Genomic DNA, 18,967 nt, shown 5'->3' with positions numbered 1-18,967 from the left:
CACTAATTTTGTCAGTAATTAATCTCTCTCAAATAACTTGATTGATTATCTTTAGTGAGATCATTCATTCCGGTCATGTTTTTTTCTTTCATAACACTTATACCAGAAATTTTACTTTAAAAATATGAATATAATTTTACTCAAAGGACTAGTTAATAAACAAGATCTAATTTGACTTCACTTATTTTAACACCTACTTGTTTATTATACGAACACTGAATAACAACTTGGTGTAACTACTCAATTTAGAAATGGACTACTTTAATAAGTCACTTAAGTGTAACATCGTTAATTTTTCCTAATTGGATTCCGTTAAAGGATGATCCCCAAGACCCATACATATGTTATACATGGATGAGCAAAATTGCATTTCTGTGTTTCACTTTCCAGCATACAGAAAACTAACACTTCAAAATATTATACATACATTACCCAGAAGCAAGCTCCTATCACGACATTATGGCAGAGAGTCTATCTAGAAACTGGTTAAAATTTTCGTCAGTATCCAACATGCTAATTCTTACGTATTTTGGGCTAACCCCAAAGTGTGTTCCACTTCTCGTTAAGATGTTGTGTCCTCGAAGGAAGCTTTCGCAGTCTTCCACGTTCCCCTCACACTTTAACCATACAAAAGCTGTCAAACATGTATACAAGAAGAAGAATTAGAGAAGTTTACAAGAGTTTATTTAAATTGAATATAACTAAAATTTTAGTCTTGATAAATTTGTTAACTTTTATAATAATTATTGTAAAAAGTGATACTTAAATCAAGTTTTGATTAATTATAGATGTAAATTTTTTTCACTAACAAGAAATATTAAGCTCATTTGAATTTATTAAAGTGACTTGTAACTTTTCATATGCTTTTTTAGTTATTTCAATAATCTTTACCAAAAACTTTATCAAACATAATGTTTTAAGCTTAACAAGTTCCAATGTTAAGTTTTTGAATAATTTTTTATTTGGTAATAACTTGTTAAATAAGTAATTCAAATCCATCTTAAGAATGAAGAAATGAAAGTATATATAAACATTTTGACATGTAATTCAGTTAATACCTGGTTGAGGCTCCAAGACCTGATTGAAGAAGGTGCAGAATGCTGGAGAAAATTTGGGCAAACTGAACAACTCGCTACTCTCCACAACTAGTCTCAATTGCTTCCACCTGTTGGCCATGAGTTTGTGGCTGAATTTGAAGAATGACTCGCTCTCTTTGGAGTTTCCTAGTTCCCAGCTATCAGAAACTGCCCTTAAGACCTTAGCAGCCCTGAGTTGGGAATCCTTAGACACTCCAATTGTATTGAGCTCTATGAATTTAGTCATTTTCTTTGCTACCTCTTGGTCTTTCACAAGAGCCCACCTATACAAAATACAAAGTGGAAGCTTTTAGGAATTCAAGTGATATGATCTTTCTTTACATTATTTTAATATAGATCAAACACTTGTCAGAAAACCAAAGGGGTTCAGATCCAACTAGTCTCACTTCCAAATTCATAATGTGTTTGGTTTCACATTCCAGATGTGATTTTTCACTTCTTAGACGTGAAAATAAGAAGTTAATAGTTACAACTTTCACATTCTAAACGAGATTCATTCTTTCTCAACGGGTTTCCAAACATGCTATAAATCCTACAAAAGCAAATGTTTTGTCTCACAACATGTCAGTGTGATACCCTGATGAAAGACTAAAAAAGAAGTTTGAAAATTCTACTCACAAGATAACATGGCCAAGTGACTCTCAGATCTTTTCTTTGATACATTGTGAAATCTGTTTTTCCAACATGATCTTTTCTTGTAACTAAGGCTGATGTCTGATTCTATTGTCGGACAATATATGAGTATCACTCTTGTTAATTGTATGCTTAAACCTCTCTGCTTATTAAGTTTAATGTATGATTCCAGTGTCAAAAAATCTCCAACTACGGCAAACATATGCAAGTATCTAACAGGGACTTGAGTATTACGGAGTGTCTAAGTCCCACATCGAGTAGCATAAGATGTTTAGTGAAAATATTTAAGTACTTGTCCCCCAAGTGTCTAGATGCTTTATCAATTAGTATCAAAGCCCTAGGTAGCAAAGGACTTCAGGGCTCACCAGTCCCACATGCTTAAACTTGACAAGGCAAATTTTTCAACTTAATAAGGTTGTGTTTGGTTTGTATTTTCATTTCCTGTTTTTATTTTCTGAAAACTATTTTTATTTTTAAAAGATTAAAATTTTGAAAACATGTTTGATTTGACTTCTTATTTTCTGTTTTCATGAAATAAAAATACTGAAAATTTATGATATATTGACTTCTTGTATTTTTATATTTTTAGATTTGTTTAAAATTACATTCATTGTCACCACAGTTTCATTTGACCCAAAATGAAGTTTTTGTTTTCAACTGAAAACACTGAAAACGAGAATTTATTATTTTCATTTTCTGGTTGTTTCCTGTTTTCATTTTCACTGAAAATGTTTTCAGAAATCCAACAAAACACATTTTCATCATCGTTTTCTGTTTTCAGTGAAAATGAAAGCAGAAAACAACCAAATCAAACTAAATTGACAAATCTTAATATTAACCTAAAATTTTATATTAAAGAATTACACAAATTATTAAGGTAAAATTCTAATTCTGATTGAGTAGCAGTACAAAAAGTACTTATGAACTGTATATAAACTTAATTAAAAAAAAAATTGAAGAGGACAGTAGATAAGGTAGTCTTCAAGTTATGGGTCAACTTACCCTATGCGCATTCCTGCATGGCCAGTGCTTTTTGAGACAGTGAAAAGCGTAAGATCGTGATCTGCAGGTGCTGATATTGGAGTGTACTGTGGCCAGTAATAGGCAAGGTCATGGACCAAAAATCCCTGGCTTCTGTTGACCTTAGATCTTCTTACGTGTCCATCAGGATTATTGGGAGAAGTAACCAGCTCAATGTAGGGACCCTCTTTCTCATAACTTTCTGCATCACCACCCCATTTGTAAAGCCCTGATTTCAAGTGATCCGTCATTGATGGATATGACTGCAAGCAGTTACTTAGTTAGTTTACTCGTCAATTCTATGCCTAAACCATCAACTAACCAAAACCAAAAACAGCATTCCTTCACGTAAGAGAAATCTGCAGAGAAATGTTAGGAACACATCTTTCTAACACAATTTTTTTAATGGGTTAAAATTTATTAAAAATTACAAAATCAAGAGAGTGATTAAATATTACGTGAAACTCATCAAATTTTAAATTTCAGCCAAGGAGAAATTGTGTATTTAAAAAAGTATGTTAAAAAATATATTCCTAACATTTTTTTTCATGTAATTAATTAGGTTTCTATAATACCTAATTAGGTTGAACCATGACATTAAATCCTTATGTGCATAACTTGTTATAAACTACCCCCATATTTTTTTATTGGTAAGAATTAAATCAAATACAGTATTAAAAATTTTACAATAATTCACACATTTTAATCAATTAAATTATATCTCATGATAAACCACTCACAATAAGGGTCAATTATACCATAACTAGTAATGAAGCCAGATGACACCTTTTCCCCACTTTTGTTTATGAATTGAATGAATGACCTCCCTCATATGTGAGAAATTACTAAGTAGTAGTCAATATCTATCCAATATATTATATTTTAAGCTTTTTAATTTATGAAAAAGAAATAGTGAATACTATAATGTTCTGAACCATCTAGAGTAATAGTTATCCATCTTAGATCTTCAAAGCTACTTTACTGACAGTTCCGCACATGAGACAGTTCAACAAAAGTATCAACTATCATGTGCTCAGGTGCAGGTGTGCAAAATTACGAGTGCAAGAGAGTGGAAGTTAGTGATAAACATCGACAAGGATTAAAAAGTAAAAACATCTTGGATCAGGAGGCAGAAAATTAATTACGGGATACAAATACATAAGAAATGGCAGCAAAAACAATTGAATGCTAAAATTAATAAGTGTTTCTCTCAGAGGAATCTCAGAAATAAAGAGGGGAATCAATCCGGACATAATTAACTCAGTTGCATGTCAAATATTTATTAATTTCCAACCGTTTAAATAAATGTCTATAGTCCATCATGGACATCCAAGAATGAGTTCCTTGGCCATGCAAGAATTCCCTCAATATATAACTTAAAGTGGTCAAAGTATCGCTTATAACAACTAAACGAGTTGTGGTAATTAGTACAAGAGCATAGCTGTACATTACACATTCAAGAATGACTTTGCTTTTCTTCAATCATCCACCTCTACGGTCATTTTTACTTGAAGTTAGACAACTTCATTTTATAATATACTTTTAAGATATTATAAAAAATATAAGAAGACAGAGTAATTTCTTACTAAACTTAATTGTAACAAAGAGTATTTTATGAAATAGCATAGATATATCATTCTTATTTTGCAGAAGTCCTATTATGTCTTCGAAACAATCTTATTTGAAGTAATATCATGTATTTATTTCATTAAAGATTCAGACCTTAATTTATAAGTTTTATAACATGAACACTCCTGTTGTTTGAAGTGTTGTATGTGTGACACACGTTTTCAACATAAACAATTGTTTAATACTTGTTTGATCTTCTTATTACGTGTCTGATTCAAAAATTATTTTTTGTTGGTTTGACACTTAAGCCTTCACTTTTACACAACTAATACACTCAAAAAAATATAAAAGATTAATTTAAAAAGATAAATATATCATCAATTTAAATATTTTATTCATATTTCATTTAATTAGAATCTTTATATTTGTGTGTATATAGTATTTCAGTGTTCTATATTTTAGACATGAGTCGTATTAAAGTGTCCATATTGTTCGGTTTCTATGTCAGAATCCATAGGTTATAAGAGAATTTTATTCCGTTAGACTCAACTTCTACTGTGGTTAATTTAAAAATATCATTGATACTTTTATGCATTGTATAGCTTATGAAAAATCCTTACTCACCGAGTAGTAGGGTGTGGCACAAACGACACTGATTGGTTCAGGTGAATCAGTTGGGGAGAGAGCATAAAGAGCAGCAAGAAAGAGCTGAGAAGAACCTGTTCCAACAACAATGTGACGCCCTTCTGTGACTGCATTTCCCACCACATTGTGCAACCTCACCACTTCCCTCCCAAACTCTGCCTCCAAAAACCAGCAAATGTTGGTCACATCAGAAAAATAACTCATAGACTGCCATCCCTGGATTGTGATCGTGCTCTTGTCACCCGTTTGTCGCCAAAACCTCTCATACGCTGTCGGGTCTCCACTGCAAAACATGTTGTTAATTTGTATTAAAACCTTTAGTTTAATGTAACATAGTTGGTCAGAAATTAACCAGATCATGCATTATTATCATGTCCAACAATGAACAAACATTTATTTAAGAATTAATTCATGGTTTCTATAATACCAAAAAATATTAAATATATTATATGTAGTTGCACTCCACTAGTCCACTGTCCTTCCCATGTAGACCATGATCTGAATTTCGAAACAAGGGGTCATGTACTGTTTCTGGCTTGAACAATCTTTAATGTTTCCCTATTTTGGGTCCAAATATTTTAAATTGATTATTTAAAAAAAAAAACAATACTAGAAAATACAGATGAGTTTAAGAATAAAAAAGACTTAATGAACCTAGACATAACCCTTCTCACAAGTAGAGACAAATCACGTAACTCCATTCCCAATTTCTTGAGTAAATTAAGGCATAATAATTTTGTTTATACATTTGTAAGATCTCCGCCAATTAGGTGTTGAAGAAAGGGCATTGAATTAACTAAGGGCTAAAGTAATCACAAATACCTCCTTATTATATCTTTTTGATGTTTTAGTTTTTTAATTTTTTTTCAAATATTTAAAATTTTAAAGTCTAATTTTTTTTCTTAAATATACTTTTTTTTAATACTCACTGATGTATGTATCAAATATTAAGATATTAAATAAGGACATTATAGTCTAAATATCCTAAATTTTAGTTCCATTGAATGTTTCTGAATTTGTATGTAATAATCTTCAACATCAAAAGATACAAGTAGGTAGTATTAGTAAAAACAATGATTAGAGAGGTTGAAAGATATGGGTAGATGTATGCATTTACAATTACATTAATAAATGGGAGCCATGCACAGCCGAAGAGTGAAGGGGACAAAATATGTTGGAGGTGGATTTCCAATTACGCAGGGCCTACAATGCAGTTGATATGTAAGATCCAGAGTCCAAAGGGCCCATTTGGAAACAGAGAAAAGGAAAAATTAAAAACGAGAAAAACAAAGGACATATAAAAAAAAAAGCTTATTATGCAATTGAGTGACTCACAATTGGGGCGGCAAAAAGTTGTAAAAAACTCATTAGACTGAGCGAACCAAAGAAGCACTTCCATAATAATAGTGTTGTGGTCATGGCCGAAAGAGTGTCTTCATGCAGTGTGCACATAGGGCATTTGACCCCACCAACTTCTGTGGTATTTTTCCAACTACCAATTAACCATCTATTATATTATAGCACTTTTTTAAAAACTAAGCTTGCTTTTTAAATGTTGATGCATTTAGTCTTAAATTTTATAACATGAAATTTATAATTAATGAATTTTAAATTAAGTTAAAGATAATATACTATTATTTTTATATGTTTTAGAGGTAAACGTGTTTTAAAAGAAGAAATTATTGCATTGTCTCATACACCTGTCTATGATTTTAATCAATCATCATATATAACCAACTTTTTAATTTGTGAGAAAGAATAAATAAAATTCAATTATATATGTACAACATAGAAATTGATTGAGATGAGAGACCACACAATTGGACCGTATAATAATTTTTCATAAAGATTGTGCTTTAAAAAGTTAAAAACACTCTAGCTTTAAAAAGTTAAAAACACCTGCTATAAAATATATAGGTTCATATAAATTTTAGATAAATACTAATTAGTGTCTCAAGGGCACTAATAAAAGAACTTAGATAGAAATATTTTTATTGAGACAAAAAATTATAATGTTCATGATTTTTTTGTGTTTTATAATTTTAAACAAAATATTTTTCTCTTTTTAATTCTTTAACACATTTCTTTAAGACACATCTTAGCAAGATCCTAAATTTTATAGTTCAATTGAAATCGGGGTCCTCCTTTAAAATTAACTTTTAGTTTGCAATTGTCTCACTTAACTTTTTCCCTAATCAAATATATTATAGCAATAGTAAGTGTCTCTTAGGGTTAAACAAAGTAATCACTTTTTAAAAAAGTTGTTTTCATGTTTTCAATAAATAAAAAAAACTGAGCACAGAAAAAATCTAAGACGAGGTTAATGTACACAATGATTTTGAAATATACAATGTCAATGAGGATTCGCCAATGGTGCTAAAGTAGGACTCTGTCCTACTAGGTTACTATCATAGAGCATGCTCTACCACAAGTAGCACTCTACTTTTCCTAACTAAATTTCGACCCTCCAACTCCGGAACAGGGACTACAAAATAGACATGATTTTTCTTTTGTTACATTGAATATGAAACGCACTTATGAAAATGACATGCCCCCAACATACAGCAATAAAATACGTTTTTTTAAATAAAAAAGAAGAAGCATACACTAACAAAATAAGCAACATTATTATGAAACATGAAGATTAAGGAATCTTAAAGTCCATAACGAGTTAGAGAAATTATTACATCATTCAGGCCAATATCACGATTTGGTTTTGATCAATTACACGTGACATACAGTTAAGTTTTTCAAATTACAAATAAAAGGTTAGTAAAAATCAACTATATATCAAGTAAAGATTTACATAAGATGAGTCTATAAAGATTGATCAAGACCACTTGATGGACCAAAACAAATACCATGGACTTTCACTAAAAATGTTAAAGAAAAAAAAAATATTAGACATATATTTTTAATACACTTTTTTAACATATTTTTTATTGATTAAAATATATTAAAAATTATAAAATTTTATGAGACTCACATCTTTTCATTTAATGAATCTCTTTCTTGATTTTAAAACTTTAATAAATTTTAACTAATAAAAAAAATCTTACTAATCAATTTGTATTCTTAAAATGTTAATTAAAGAACTAAAAGAAATTATTTAATGTAAAAATTATAAGAGAACCTTAAAAAAATCATAAACAAGATAATAATGTGCATCTCAATTAAATTTTTCTCCTTTTAATTTTCTAACCAATGGGATAAAAGCACTAATTAGCACTGCTTAAGAAAAAAAAGTGTTAGAGAATATATTGCACTGCTGGCTAAACTCGAAACTCAAATACTCCTAGAATCAAACAAATTTGTATACTGAATTTGCTATTTTATTCCTGATTCTTGGTAAGAGAAAGTCACGTTAGAGACGATGACTTGTCCCTGTCTTCACAGGGAACAATAGCAGCAAGGAAGCAAAGAACGGTAACCAAAAACGCAAGACCCAGTCCTAGCTAGCAGAAACAGAGAACAAAGGTGCTAGCAGAGTTAAAATGGCACTTTATCGTTAAATAGAACAAATATTTTCAACACCAAATAATTTCTCTATCACCCCACTACACTACACTAAACATTTAGTGAATCAATTAACATAAAATTATTTTAATATAATAAGAAATTTTGGATTTGAGTTCTTATAACATAAAACACGTGAATCAATTGACATATTTTAATATGATAAGAAGTTTTGAATTTGAATTCTTATAACACAGGTATATTAAATATTTAAAGAAAAAAATTTATTGTTCATAATAGTCTTATTAAATTCAAACAAAATTATTCATATTAGATTCGAGTAAAATTGTTCCTATCCGATTCGATCAAGATTAGATGATACATGTGGTTTATATTACAAATCTCTCCTTCCCAAAAAAATTCCTTACAAGACTAAAATGGCAATCATGCCCTTCAGTACGAGAACGTAATAAATAAATGTCTAAAAATATATGTACCAAGAATCTTCAAATATCAGAGGTTGCTTACTTTAATTAATAACACTACTATATTAGTAGGAACAAGTAAGAAACCTTAACGAAGACATATCATCATAAAATGAAGGGAACAAAATAAACAAAAGTAATTAATGTTAAGATTGTTCTTACTGGTCGAGGTTGATCACTCTATTGTAGCCTCCTGTGGTGGAAGTAGAATTGGCGAAAGACGAAGTAGATGACGATGATGATGATGATGATATAACCATGCGTGATTTATGGATATTGTGGTGCTCCTCAGTTACAGAATTGGTTCTTTCTTTGTGAGCTTTTTGTGCACCTTGGTGCATCATTAATCTGAGTAAGAGGCTGACGTTCAAGGCGAGGGAGAGTACCAGAAAGTGCCTCAAAGAGAACATGGTAGGAAGCTTAGCCATGGCGTAATAAGAAATTAAACAGAGAAAGGTTGGAGCAAGGAAGAAAGGAGCGTCTGTGTCAGTCTGTGGAAGGAAGTAGCTACTGAACTGCTTTCTTGGATGTACACATGCCACTCAAATAAAAGGTGTGTTTGGAGTGGACCTTTGGAGAAATCGTGCTAACACGTAGAATCACATGTATGTGCACTTCCAACGGAATTTGTTTCACGTTTAAAAATTAATTCTGACCCTAAACACTTATTATTATGTTATCAAAAGATGTTGGCACACCTGGTTTAGCATTTGGATCCTTTAATTATGTTTGAGGTTTGATTTTCTATTTGAATATGAAATCATAACTGAAAGTATTATTTCGTTTCAAGATGAGTTGATATGATAAAATCATAAATAAAAAAAATATTTGGGTATCAAATAAGAAACCACAAATATCTTTGCTTTGACAAAAAAAAACATTTCATATGTTTTTGTCATCTCAATATATAATTATTGTTTAATAATTAAGTTAAACATTTTATATGTTTTCCAAGATTATGGTAGTTACTTATAATTTGAGTGTAATTAGATTTGAATCTTTTAAATAAAGATTTAGGAGTAGATTTTAAAAGAAAACACGATTTAAAGGAAACATATAAATTTTGCAACCAAAATTAGTAATCACTAGCAACTAATATATGATAGTGGGAAAAAAAGAAGAAAAAAAAAAACTACCATATATAGCTGAAGTACATTAAGGGGGTGTCTAACTTATTCCAGATGAAAATTAGGTCAAATACCCCATCAAAGCTTAAATGTAATTTATACATGTAATGTGACCAATAATCTTTAAGCACAAAAGAGAATTGTACCAATTAGTTTTGATGGGATTGTATAACTCATTTTTATTTGGAACAATGTTGTTTAGTGCGAAAGTTCTTTTGTGCGAATCATATGAATCGCAACATCTACGGTAGTGATTTTTTGTAAAACAAATCTTGGTGAAGATAATTATAAAATTAAAGAAGAATTTCACGGAAATCAACTTAATGTGTTTTTGACGAAAACAAATTTCGTAACTTTTAGCATTTTCCTATTATTTGGCATAAATTAGACCTCTGAATTAAAATCAAATAAATAAAGACAATGCATGTGTTGTAGTAAGCAGAAATGTCGGTCCTATGAATGAGTTTGATTATTATATTTTGATCAAATACCTCTTCCGCATTCACTTAATAAATTACAAGTGAAATATAAATATAGTGATTTCTTTTAGGGTAAGTTTGGTTGGGTAGTATGAAAGGAAAGAGACAAAATTAAAAAACAAATATTTATATTAAAATAGTACTTAAAAATGTGAGATAACATAAAATTTAGAAAACTTTCTCGATTGCTTGTCCATTTCTACACAACCAAACCAAGAGTTATTAAATTAATAAATATTGATTAGCCAAGGGTTTCCTCTGCCTTTTATATTTAAATGAGGCTGAGTTAAATATTCATTTGTTTTTCTTTTCTTACAGGAAATCTCTTAAAATTTGGGCTCACATTCGTGATTTGGCTCATTTCTACAAGCGTTTCACTTGTTTGCAGCGCATTACTGACTCTTTAATTAGGGGCAGATCCACATCAGGTGTTCAAGTAAAATTTCGTTGTCTGACTATAACAATTACAGTCTACTGCAACTAACTGTCTAGAAACAAGCTAATTTTTTAAGATTATCAATTTTCTGTAATAAAGGTTATTAGCAAGATTAAGTTTCTTATGTATAGACAAACGCACCTGTTGCATTTGTTTTAACATCTTGATATAGGTATTCTTATATTAGGGAGACTTTTGATTTTCTCTAGCGACGGGATATGTCCCATTTATTGTTGTATTATTTTGGATTTAATATAATTTATATTTTTTCCAAAAAAATAAATACTGATTAGCCGTGCTACAGCATCGTCGTTGACTCATTAATAACACAACAGATCTTCCAATTAACTAATAAAATAAAATAAAAAGTTGAGAATGAATTCTAGCACCTGCACCCATTTGTATAATGGTGAATTGGTGATGGTCACATCATACCTGTCTCTGCATGAATGTAGACTGGTCTAACAATACCTATCTCTGCATGAAAACGTGGACTGGTCCAAGTCTAATGCTACTGGAATCAAAGACCAGTGAATCAACATTTCATGTGATCCTAACTCACACTGGCGGATCTTTTAAGGGACGTGGGGAGCCATGGTCCCTCCAAAAAATTTTGCAAATATTTTATAAGTATGTCCTTCATTAAAATATGTGATCAACATCTATTAATATTGCAGTAAAATAAAATCTATTAATATTATGATACATATTACTATTGAGGTGTGAAAAAGAAGAAAAATTCATTCTTTTTAATTTCAAAGTTTGATTGTAAGAGAATAAAAACATACTAGCCAAAGGGTTCTAATTTTTTAGTGATAAGTACACGAAATATTTCTTTTAGCGATTAATAATATAGTGAATATAAACAACTATCTTACTGATGGGTGATTATAACTAGATAAAATGATTTTTAATTACTTATTTTGTCTTTTAAGTTATATAATTATTTTTATATTAATTTAGAAGTGATATTTTTAAGAGGTAAAATGATCCAGCATAAAATAATATATGCATTTTTAAGAGGTCAGTTTTTAATCTTTGGAAACTCCATTTACTTTTGGACACTTGCTCTTTTTGAAGCTACTCTACTACGTACAAGTCCAAATTCAAACCTTGCTTATTTTTTTATGACTTAATTATTTGTTATTTAAATTATTTTAAAAATTTTAATTTAGTTCTCAAGTTGTTTTAAAAGATTTAATTTGATCTCAATTTTTTTTTAAATGCTCCAATTTAATTATTTTCGTCCAATTAAACTAACGTTATTAAGATTATGAATTTTAGTGATTTTTTATTTCAAATTGAGACGATTTTTAATCATCACTATATTTATTATTATTTTAAAGTTTAACGGTTCATTATCATTGTTCTTTATTTTATTATATTTGACTTGAGTACTATAGAAATATTTTGCAACTATTCTTCCCTTAAGCTTAGAAGAAGATTTTGGACACACGACTTGGCACATCAAAGGATACCCTCGGGGAGGGAGAGGGAGGGAGGGAGGGAGAGAGAGAGGGAGAGAGAGAGAGAGAGAGAATTAACAAGGTAATAGAAAGCAAGAGAATCAGAAAATAGTTCCTTTAACAAAAGAAATTTCCGTCTAATGGAAAAAAATTATGTATAAGTCATCTCCTACAAAACACTTATCTAGTGTTACAAGTCTCACGATTGTAGTACAACCCAAATTCATTAAATGATCATTCGTTTTTCTAATGGATCAACTTAATAGGCAATTCATGAATTTTAAAATTTAAGTCAATTTAAAAATAGTATTTTAAATTGTGAATATGAAAACACTAATATTTAAAAATGAGGACTAAATTTAATAATTTATAAATAACTCACAAATGATGGTTAAGTCTAGTAGAAGAAAGTTAGTCTTCTATAATATCACGAACCAAGATTTGAAAATGGAATTTAAAGTTTTAGGGGGAAATATACAAATATTTAAAACCCAATCGTGACATAAATAAAATTATCTTTTGACAAATAATACACGTGGGAACCTAAAATTCTATGACAAAAAAACATGACTCTTATATTACTTAGTATCCCAAATTCACCTTGCTAGGGATCAAAATAAAAACTCAACCTTTGACAATTTTGAAGAACAAGGCCAGGGAACTTGCACTCTAGCCATTTTATCCTCATAATCAAATTTTACAGCTACCCCATCTATATATTTTACAACTAACTGGTTTCTCTGATGCAAACACCTTCATCTCCCCACAACCCTTGACCCCAATTTTGACCACGTCTGTGTGGTTGTCAAACTCCATGGACTGAATGGCACCACCAGAGTTAAGCATGTTCACTAATCCAATTGGAGCAAATTGAATTAACTTTTTTGACAACGTACACAATCACTGGAGACACTGTCAATAGCTCAAAACAAAATGGCTCAAGTGAAACTTCCAATTTCTCTTATGCCTTCACGAGCTTTAGTTTGTGGTCCTTGAACAAATATACAGCAAACACATCCATCCCTTTTATGCATATTGGGCTTTTCATGTAATTAGGTTCCTGTTTTGAACAATATACAACAACAACAACAACAACGCCTTATCCCACTAGGTGGGGTCGGCTACATGGATCAACTTCCGTCATAATGTTCTATCAAGTACCATACTTCTATCCAAACCATTAATTTCGAGATCCTTTTTTATAACCTCTCTTATAGTCTTTTTGGGTCTTCCTCTGCCTCGAATTGTTTGTCTTCTCTCCATCTGGTCTACTCTCCTCACTACAGAGTCTACCGGTCTTCTCTCTACATGCCCAAACCACCTAAGTCTATTTTCCACCATCTTCTCTACAATAGGCGCTACTCCAACCCTCTCTCTAATAGCTTCGTTTCTAATTTTATCCTGTCGAGTCTTACCACACATCCACCGCAACATCCTCATCTCCGCTACACCTACTTTATTCTCATGTTGGCTCTTGACCGCCCAACATTCTGTTCTGTACAAAATCGCCGGTCTTACCGCAGTCCGATAAAACTTTCCCTTTAGCTTGATCGGTACCTTTGCATCACATAACACCCCCGATGCTTTTCTCCATTTCATCCATCCTGCTTGAATGCGATGATTCACATCCCCTTCAATTTCCCCATCATCCTGTATTACAGACCCAAGATATTTAAACCGTGTGACTTGAGGGATAATATGGTCTCCTATTTTCACCTCTGAGTTAGAAACCCTCCTTCTTTTGTTGAACTTACATTCCATATACTCCGATTTGCTTCTGCTTAGGCGAAAGCCATGTGTTTCTAGAGCTCGTCTCCAAGTTTCCAACCTCTCATTCAACTCCTCCCTCGACTCTCCAAGGAGGACTATGTCATCTGTAAAAAGCATGCATCTCGGCGCTATCTCTTGGATTTGTTCCGTGAGGACATCCAGAATTAAGGTAAAAAGGTAGGGGCTAAGGGTTGACCCTTGATGTAAACCAATTGTGATGGGAAAATCGTCTGACTCTCCACCCTGTGTCCTAACACTAGTCGATACCCTATCATACATATCTTGGATAGCTCGAATATATGCAACCCTAACCCCTTTCTTCTCTAGAGCTTTCCACAAAATCTCTCTAGGCACTCTATCATACGCTTTCTCCAAGTCAATAAAAATCAAGTGCAAGTCTTGTTGGGCCATGCGATATTGCTCCATCACCCGCCGTAATAAATAAATCGCTTCCATGGTCGACCTTCCCGGCATGAAACCAAATTGATTCTCCGTAACTTGAGTCTCCTTTCTTAATCTCCGTTCGATCACTCTTTCCCATAATTTCATGGTATGACTCATGAGCTTGATTCCCCTATAATTTGCACAATTTTGTATATCCCCCTTGTTCTTATAGATTGGCACTAACGTGCTTCTCCTCCATTCCTTCGGCATGCGTTTTGACCTCATAATTTCGTTAAAGAGTTCGGTGAGCCACTCAAGACCTCTATCTCCAAGAGTTTTCCACACTTCAATAGGTATGTTGTCTGGCCCCACCGCCTTACCATTACTCATTCTTTTCAACGCTTCCTTTACTTCCTGTTTCTGAATCCGACGATAGTACTTATAGTTCCGGTCCTCTTCTCTTGTGTCTAGACTGCTAGAGTCATATCCATATCCATCATTAAATAAGTTGTGGAAATACGACTTCCACCTTTCCTTGATATCTTTTTCATGCACTAAGACTTTGCCTTCTTCATCCTTAACACACTTTACTTGATCCAAATCTCTAGTCTTCCTCTCTCTACCCTTAGCAAGCCTATATATAGATCTTTCTCCGTCCCTGGTTCCTAGAGCTTGGTATAGTCCGTCAAAAGCTTGGGCTCTTGCCTCACTCACCGCCTTTTTGATTTCATTTCTAGTTATCTTATACTTATCCCAAGTTTCAGAATTTCTACACCTAGACCACTCCTTGAAACACTCCTTTTTTACTCTAACTTTGCTCTGAACATTTTCATTCCACCACCACGATTCTTTACCCCTAGGTCCAAAACCTCTAGTTTCACCCAACGTCTCTTTAGCCACTTTAATAATCTCTTGGGACATCTTGTTCCACATATCATTTGCACTTCCTTGTGATTGTCCACACCAACCCTCCCATATCTTTTGTTGGAAGATTCCTTGTTTCTCACCCTTCAAGTGCCACCATTTGATCCTTGGTGCTACCAGAGGACTTCTTCTCTTTGCCCTATCTCTAATTCTTACATCCATAACCAAAACTCTATGTTGGGTAGTCAAGCTCTCTCCCGGGATAACTTTACAGTTCAAGCAATACTTCCTATCAGACTTCCTGATAAGGAAGAAATCTATCTGAGAACATGTCCCTCCACTTTTGTAAGTGATAAGATGTTCCTCTCTTTTCTTAAACCATGTATTGGCTATAGAAAGATCCAAAGCCTCCGAAAACTCCAAGATGGATTTACCCTCCCCATTCATCTCCCCTAGGCCAAAACCCCCATGCACCCCCTCAAAACCTCTAGTCACGCTACCTACATGTCCATTGAGATCCCCTCCTAGGAAAACTTTCTCTCCTTGGGGTATATCCTGAAGTACCCCTTCTAGATCCTCCCAAAATTTTACCTTAAAGTGTTCTGCTAACCCAACCTGAGGTGCGTACCCACTAATAACATTAAAGGTGTCCTGTCCCACTACCAATTTTAAGACTATGATACGATCTCCTACTCTTCTTACATCCACGACATCCTTCTTCCACTCCTTGTCCACAATAATCCCTACCCCATTTCTTGATCTGATTTTTCCCGTATACCACAGCTTAAATCCCGAGTTGTCTAATTCTTTCGCTTTTTCACCTGTCCACTTAGTTTCTTGTAGGCACATAAAATTGATCTTCCTCCTCACCATAACATCCACTATTTCCATAGATTTTCCAGTAAGTGTGCCTATATTCCATGTACCAAAGCGAATCCTCCTGTCATGAACTAGCTTCTTTACCCACACCCGTTCACGAAAATGTGGGAACCCTTGCTTACTTTTCACTACATCCGGGCGGCGATGCAGCGACCCTTGCTCTTTTGACACTGTACTCAAGCCATACAGCGCGTTGCTTCCGGGTAACGACCTAGCATTCACATTATTACGTAATTGATCCATGTCATAGAGATTCGACAAAGTTTAACGTTGGCTGTCGAAAGTCTAACACAACCCTCTCCTTTTATCCGGGCTTGGAACCGGCTAAGAATAGCAAAGCAACCCTCTCCTTCGACAATATATAATAAGTTTTTTTTAATTTTAATATAAAAATTTTAAAAATCAAATCAATCCGATTTCTGATTTGTAATAAGCTTTGGCTAGCTCAACACGGACACCATATTCCTCGGATAGCATCTCCAGCAACTGCAAAGTGCAAATCACGAAATATTAGACTTGAAAATCATCTAAATAATCATCGTTCATCAAGATCTATGTTTAGTTTAATGTTTTACTTTAATAAAAACAAAAACAAAAAATCCCTTGTGTTGTGTATAGCCTACGCTTGAGGCCAATTAATATGTAGAACTAGCTTTATAGATTTTTGGGGTTCATAGCGATTATGATCCAACTTGATTCTCAAACCCAGCATAAACCAAAAAAAAAAGAAAAGAGTGAGACACCCTCTTCTTAAATTATTTTATGTTAACGAAATTATTTACTAGTATAATATATCATACTAGTAATAAAATATTAATTTATACTAATGTTATCAATATTATTAATTTTTTGTCCTACAAAAATTATTTTAACAATAGTTAAATTAAATCAACATTAAATTATTATTTTTTAAAAGGAACATTAAATTATTAATAAGTAAATGGCATTTTTTTAGTAAAATGATAGCACCAAGTATCAAACGAAGTTGGAAACCTCGTTGATACATGTTAGTTGTGATACTAATTTTGGGAAGGTGCTCGTATACTCACCAGATGAGAGAGATCCTATGAAGGATACAAGTACGTACCAAGGGAAAGAAACACTTCTCAATCTCATAACAATCATTTCTTTCTAGTTGAGACAATTTGGCTTTCAAGTTTCAACCCTGCAATTACGACAACCGTAGTGTATGTACATGGTTCATGGTTGGTCCTATTATACTAACACGTAAATACTAAAAGAATATTGAAACGTGCTGGTGCTGCCAACCTAACAATCCTTAGAGAACATACAAAAAACTATTTACATTTTAAAAATCCGTGTATTGCGAATATTTACCTAATAAGGACATCTAGTGTGTATTTAGTAACATGTAACCTTTTATAACAAAGTCTACGAATTAAATCACCACTTACATGTAATTTTTTCCTTCTTGAGATGTACAGTGTACACTTTCATTTTTATAAAGTTAGTTGCACACTTTCATTTTTTATTCAATTTTCTCCCTCTCTTTTCCTCTTTCATTTTATGTTTTATTTTTTAAAAGAAAAGTAGAGAGACGTGAATTTCTTTTCCCTAGGAATAATAATATTTAAATTTATATAATATATTATTTTTTTATATTTCTCTCTTTTTTATAACATCATAATATTTATTTGATCGGTAGATTTATATGTTTACTTGGTATATATAATCTGTCTGGCTTAATAGTAGGATTCTGTGGTGGAGGACGCTTTTTGGGTATTTTGTAGTATTCAGGATGATCCAAATTCTGTTTTATGAATCTGCAAAATTGATGTATACGATTTCTGGCTTGGAATTAATGGCACATCTTGTGATATAATTCCATATATATATATATATATACACGTTCTCTTGTTTGCCTTAAAAAAAAAACTAATGCTATTTCCATTCCCCATTGTTGCTACTGCACTTCCTTTTGATTTGTTTTCCCAAAAATACCCAATAAAATACACTTTCCTTATTTCTCTCCATAAGTGTATCTGATGAAGAAAACTTCACCACGGAAGCAACTCAATATGACGAAGGGGATGGCATTGCCAATGTGGAATTAGTTTTCTATTTTTTCCTCTCTCTTGTGCGTTTGTCTTTCACTGTGAAATAGAGGAGGCAAGAGTCATGTTCTTAATTTTTTAAAATTTTCTTACCTTTGTAAGAGAATTTGTGTTGATGTTATGCACAAGAAGTCATGGTAGCCAATATGGAACAAATGAAACGAAAGTCACATTGGAAATTCATATTTTAATCTAATTTCTGGAATGTACATGAAAACACTTTTCTGGAAGCAAACTCACACGGGTTTGTGGGTTCAATGTTTTTTCTTAATTTGGGGCAAGCAAATTCAAACATAAAACTTACAATACTCAATTTGAAATTGTAATGCAATAAAGAAGAAATTAATTAAATATTGGGTACCATTGAATTGAGAGATTGTTGCGCCGGTGCAACTGATGACCGTTCAAAAATGTGAACTAGAGCAATTTCTGAAGATGTATATGGGTGAGTTGCAAAGGGGAGTGTATTTTCAAGGGTACTTTTGAGAAAAAATAAATAAAAGGGAGGTGTATTAATAACAAGGGAGAGTGAAAATAACAAAAGCCGAACAAAAAAAAATATTAGATCTTTCATTTTAACTC

The 18,967-nt window shown here is 32.3% G+C and overlaps 1 protein-coding gene across 1 annotated transcript; it reads right to left on the bottom strand.

The window, feature by feature from the left end:
* Positions 1–233: 233 nt before the first annotated feature.
* On the bottom strand, positions 234–9,483 carry LOC100807013 (tryptophan aminotransferase-related protein 2). Its single transcript, XM_003522348.5, has 5 exons — positions 9,068–9,483; positions 4,944–5,247; positions 2,733–3,013; positions 1,059–1,360; positions 234–634 (listed from the first exon to the last, which is right to left on the bottom strand). Exons 1-5 carry the CDS (start codon positions 9,331–9,333, stop codon positions 450–452), a joined length of 1,338 nt encoding a protein of 445 aa, XP_003522396.1. The 5' UTR covers positions 9,334–9,483; the 3' UTR covers positions 234–449.
* Positions 9,484–18,967: the final 9,484 nt, after the last annotated feature.

This window comes from Glycine max, chromosome 4 (assembly GCF_000004515.6).
Source record: "Glycine max cultivar Williams 82 chromosome 4, Glycine_max_v4.0, whole genome shotgun sequence".
Lineage (NCBI taxonomy): Eukaryota > Viridiplantae > Streptophyta > Magnoliopsida > Fabales > Fabaceae > Glycine > Glycine max.
This window is presented reverse-complemented; position numbering and strand designations above follow the sequence as displayed.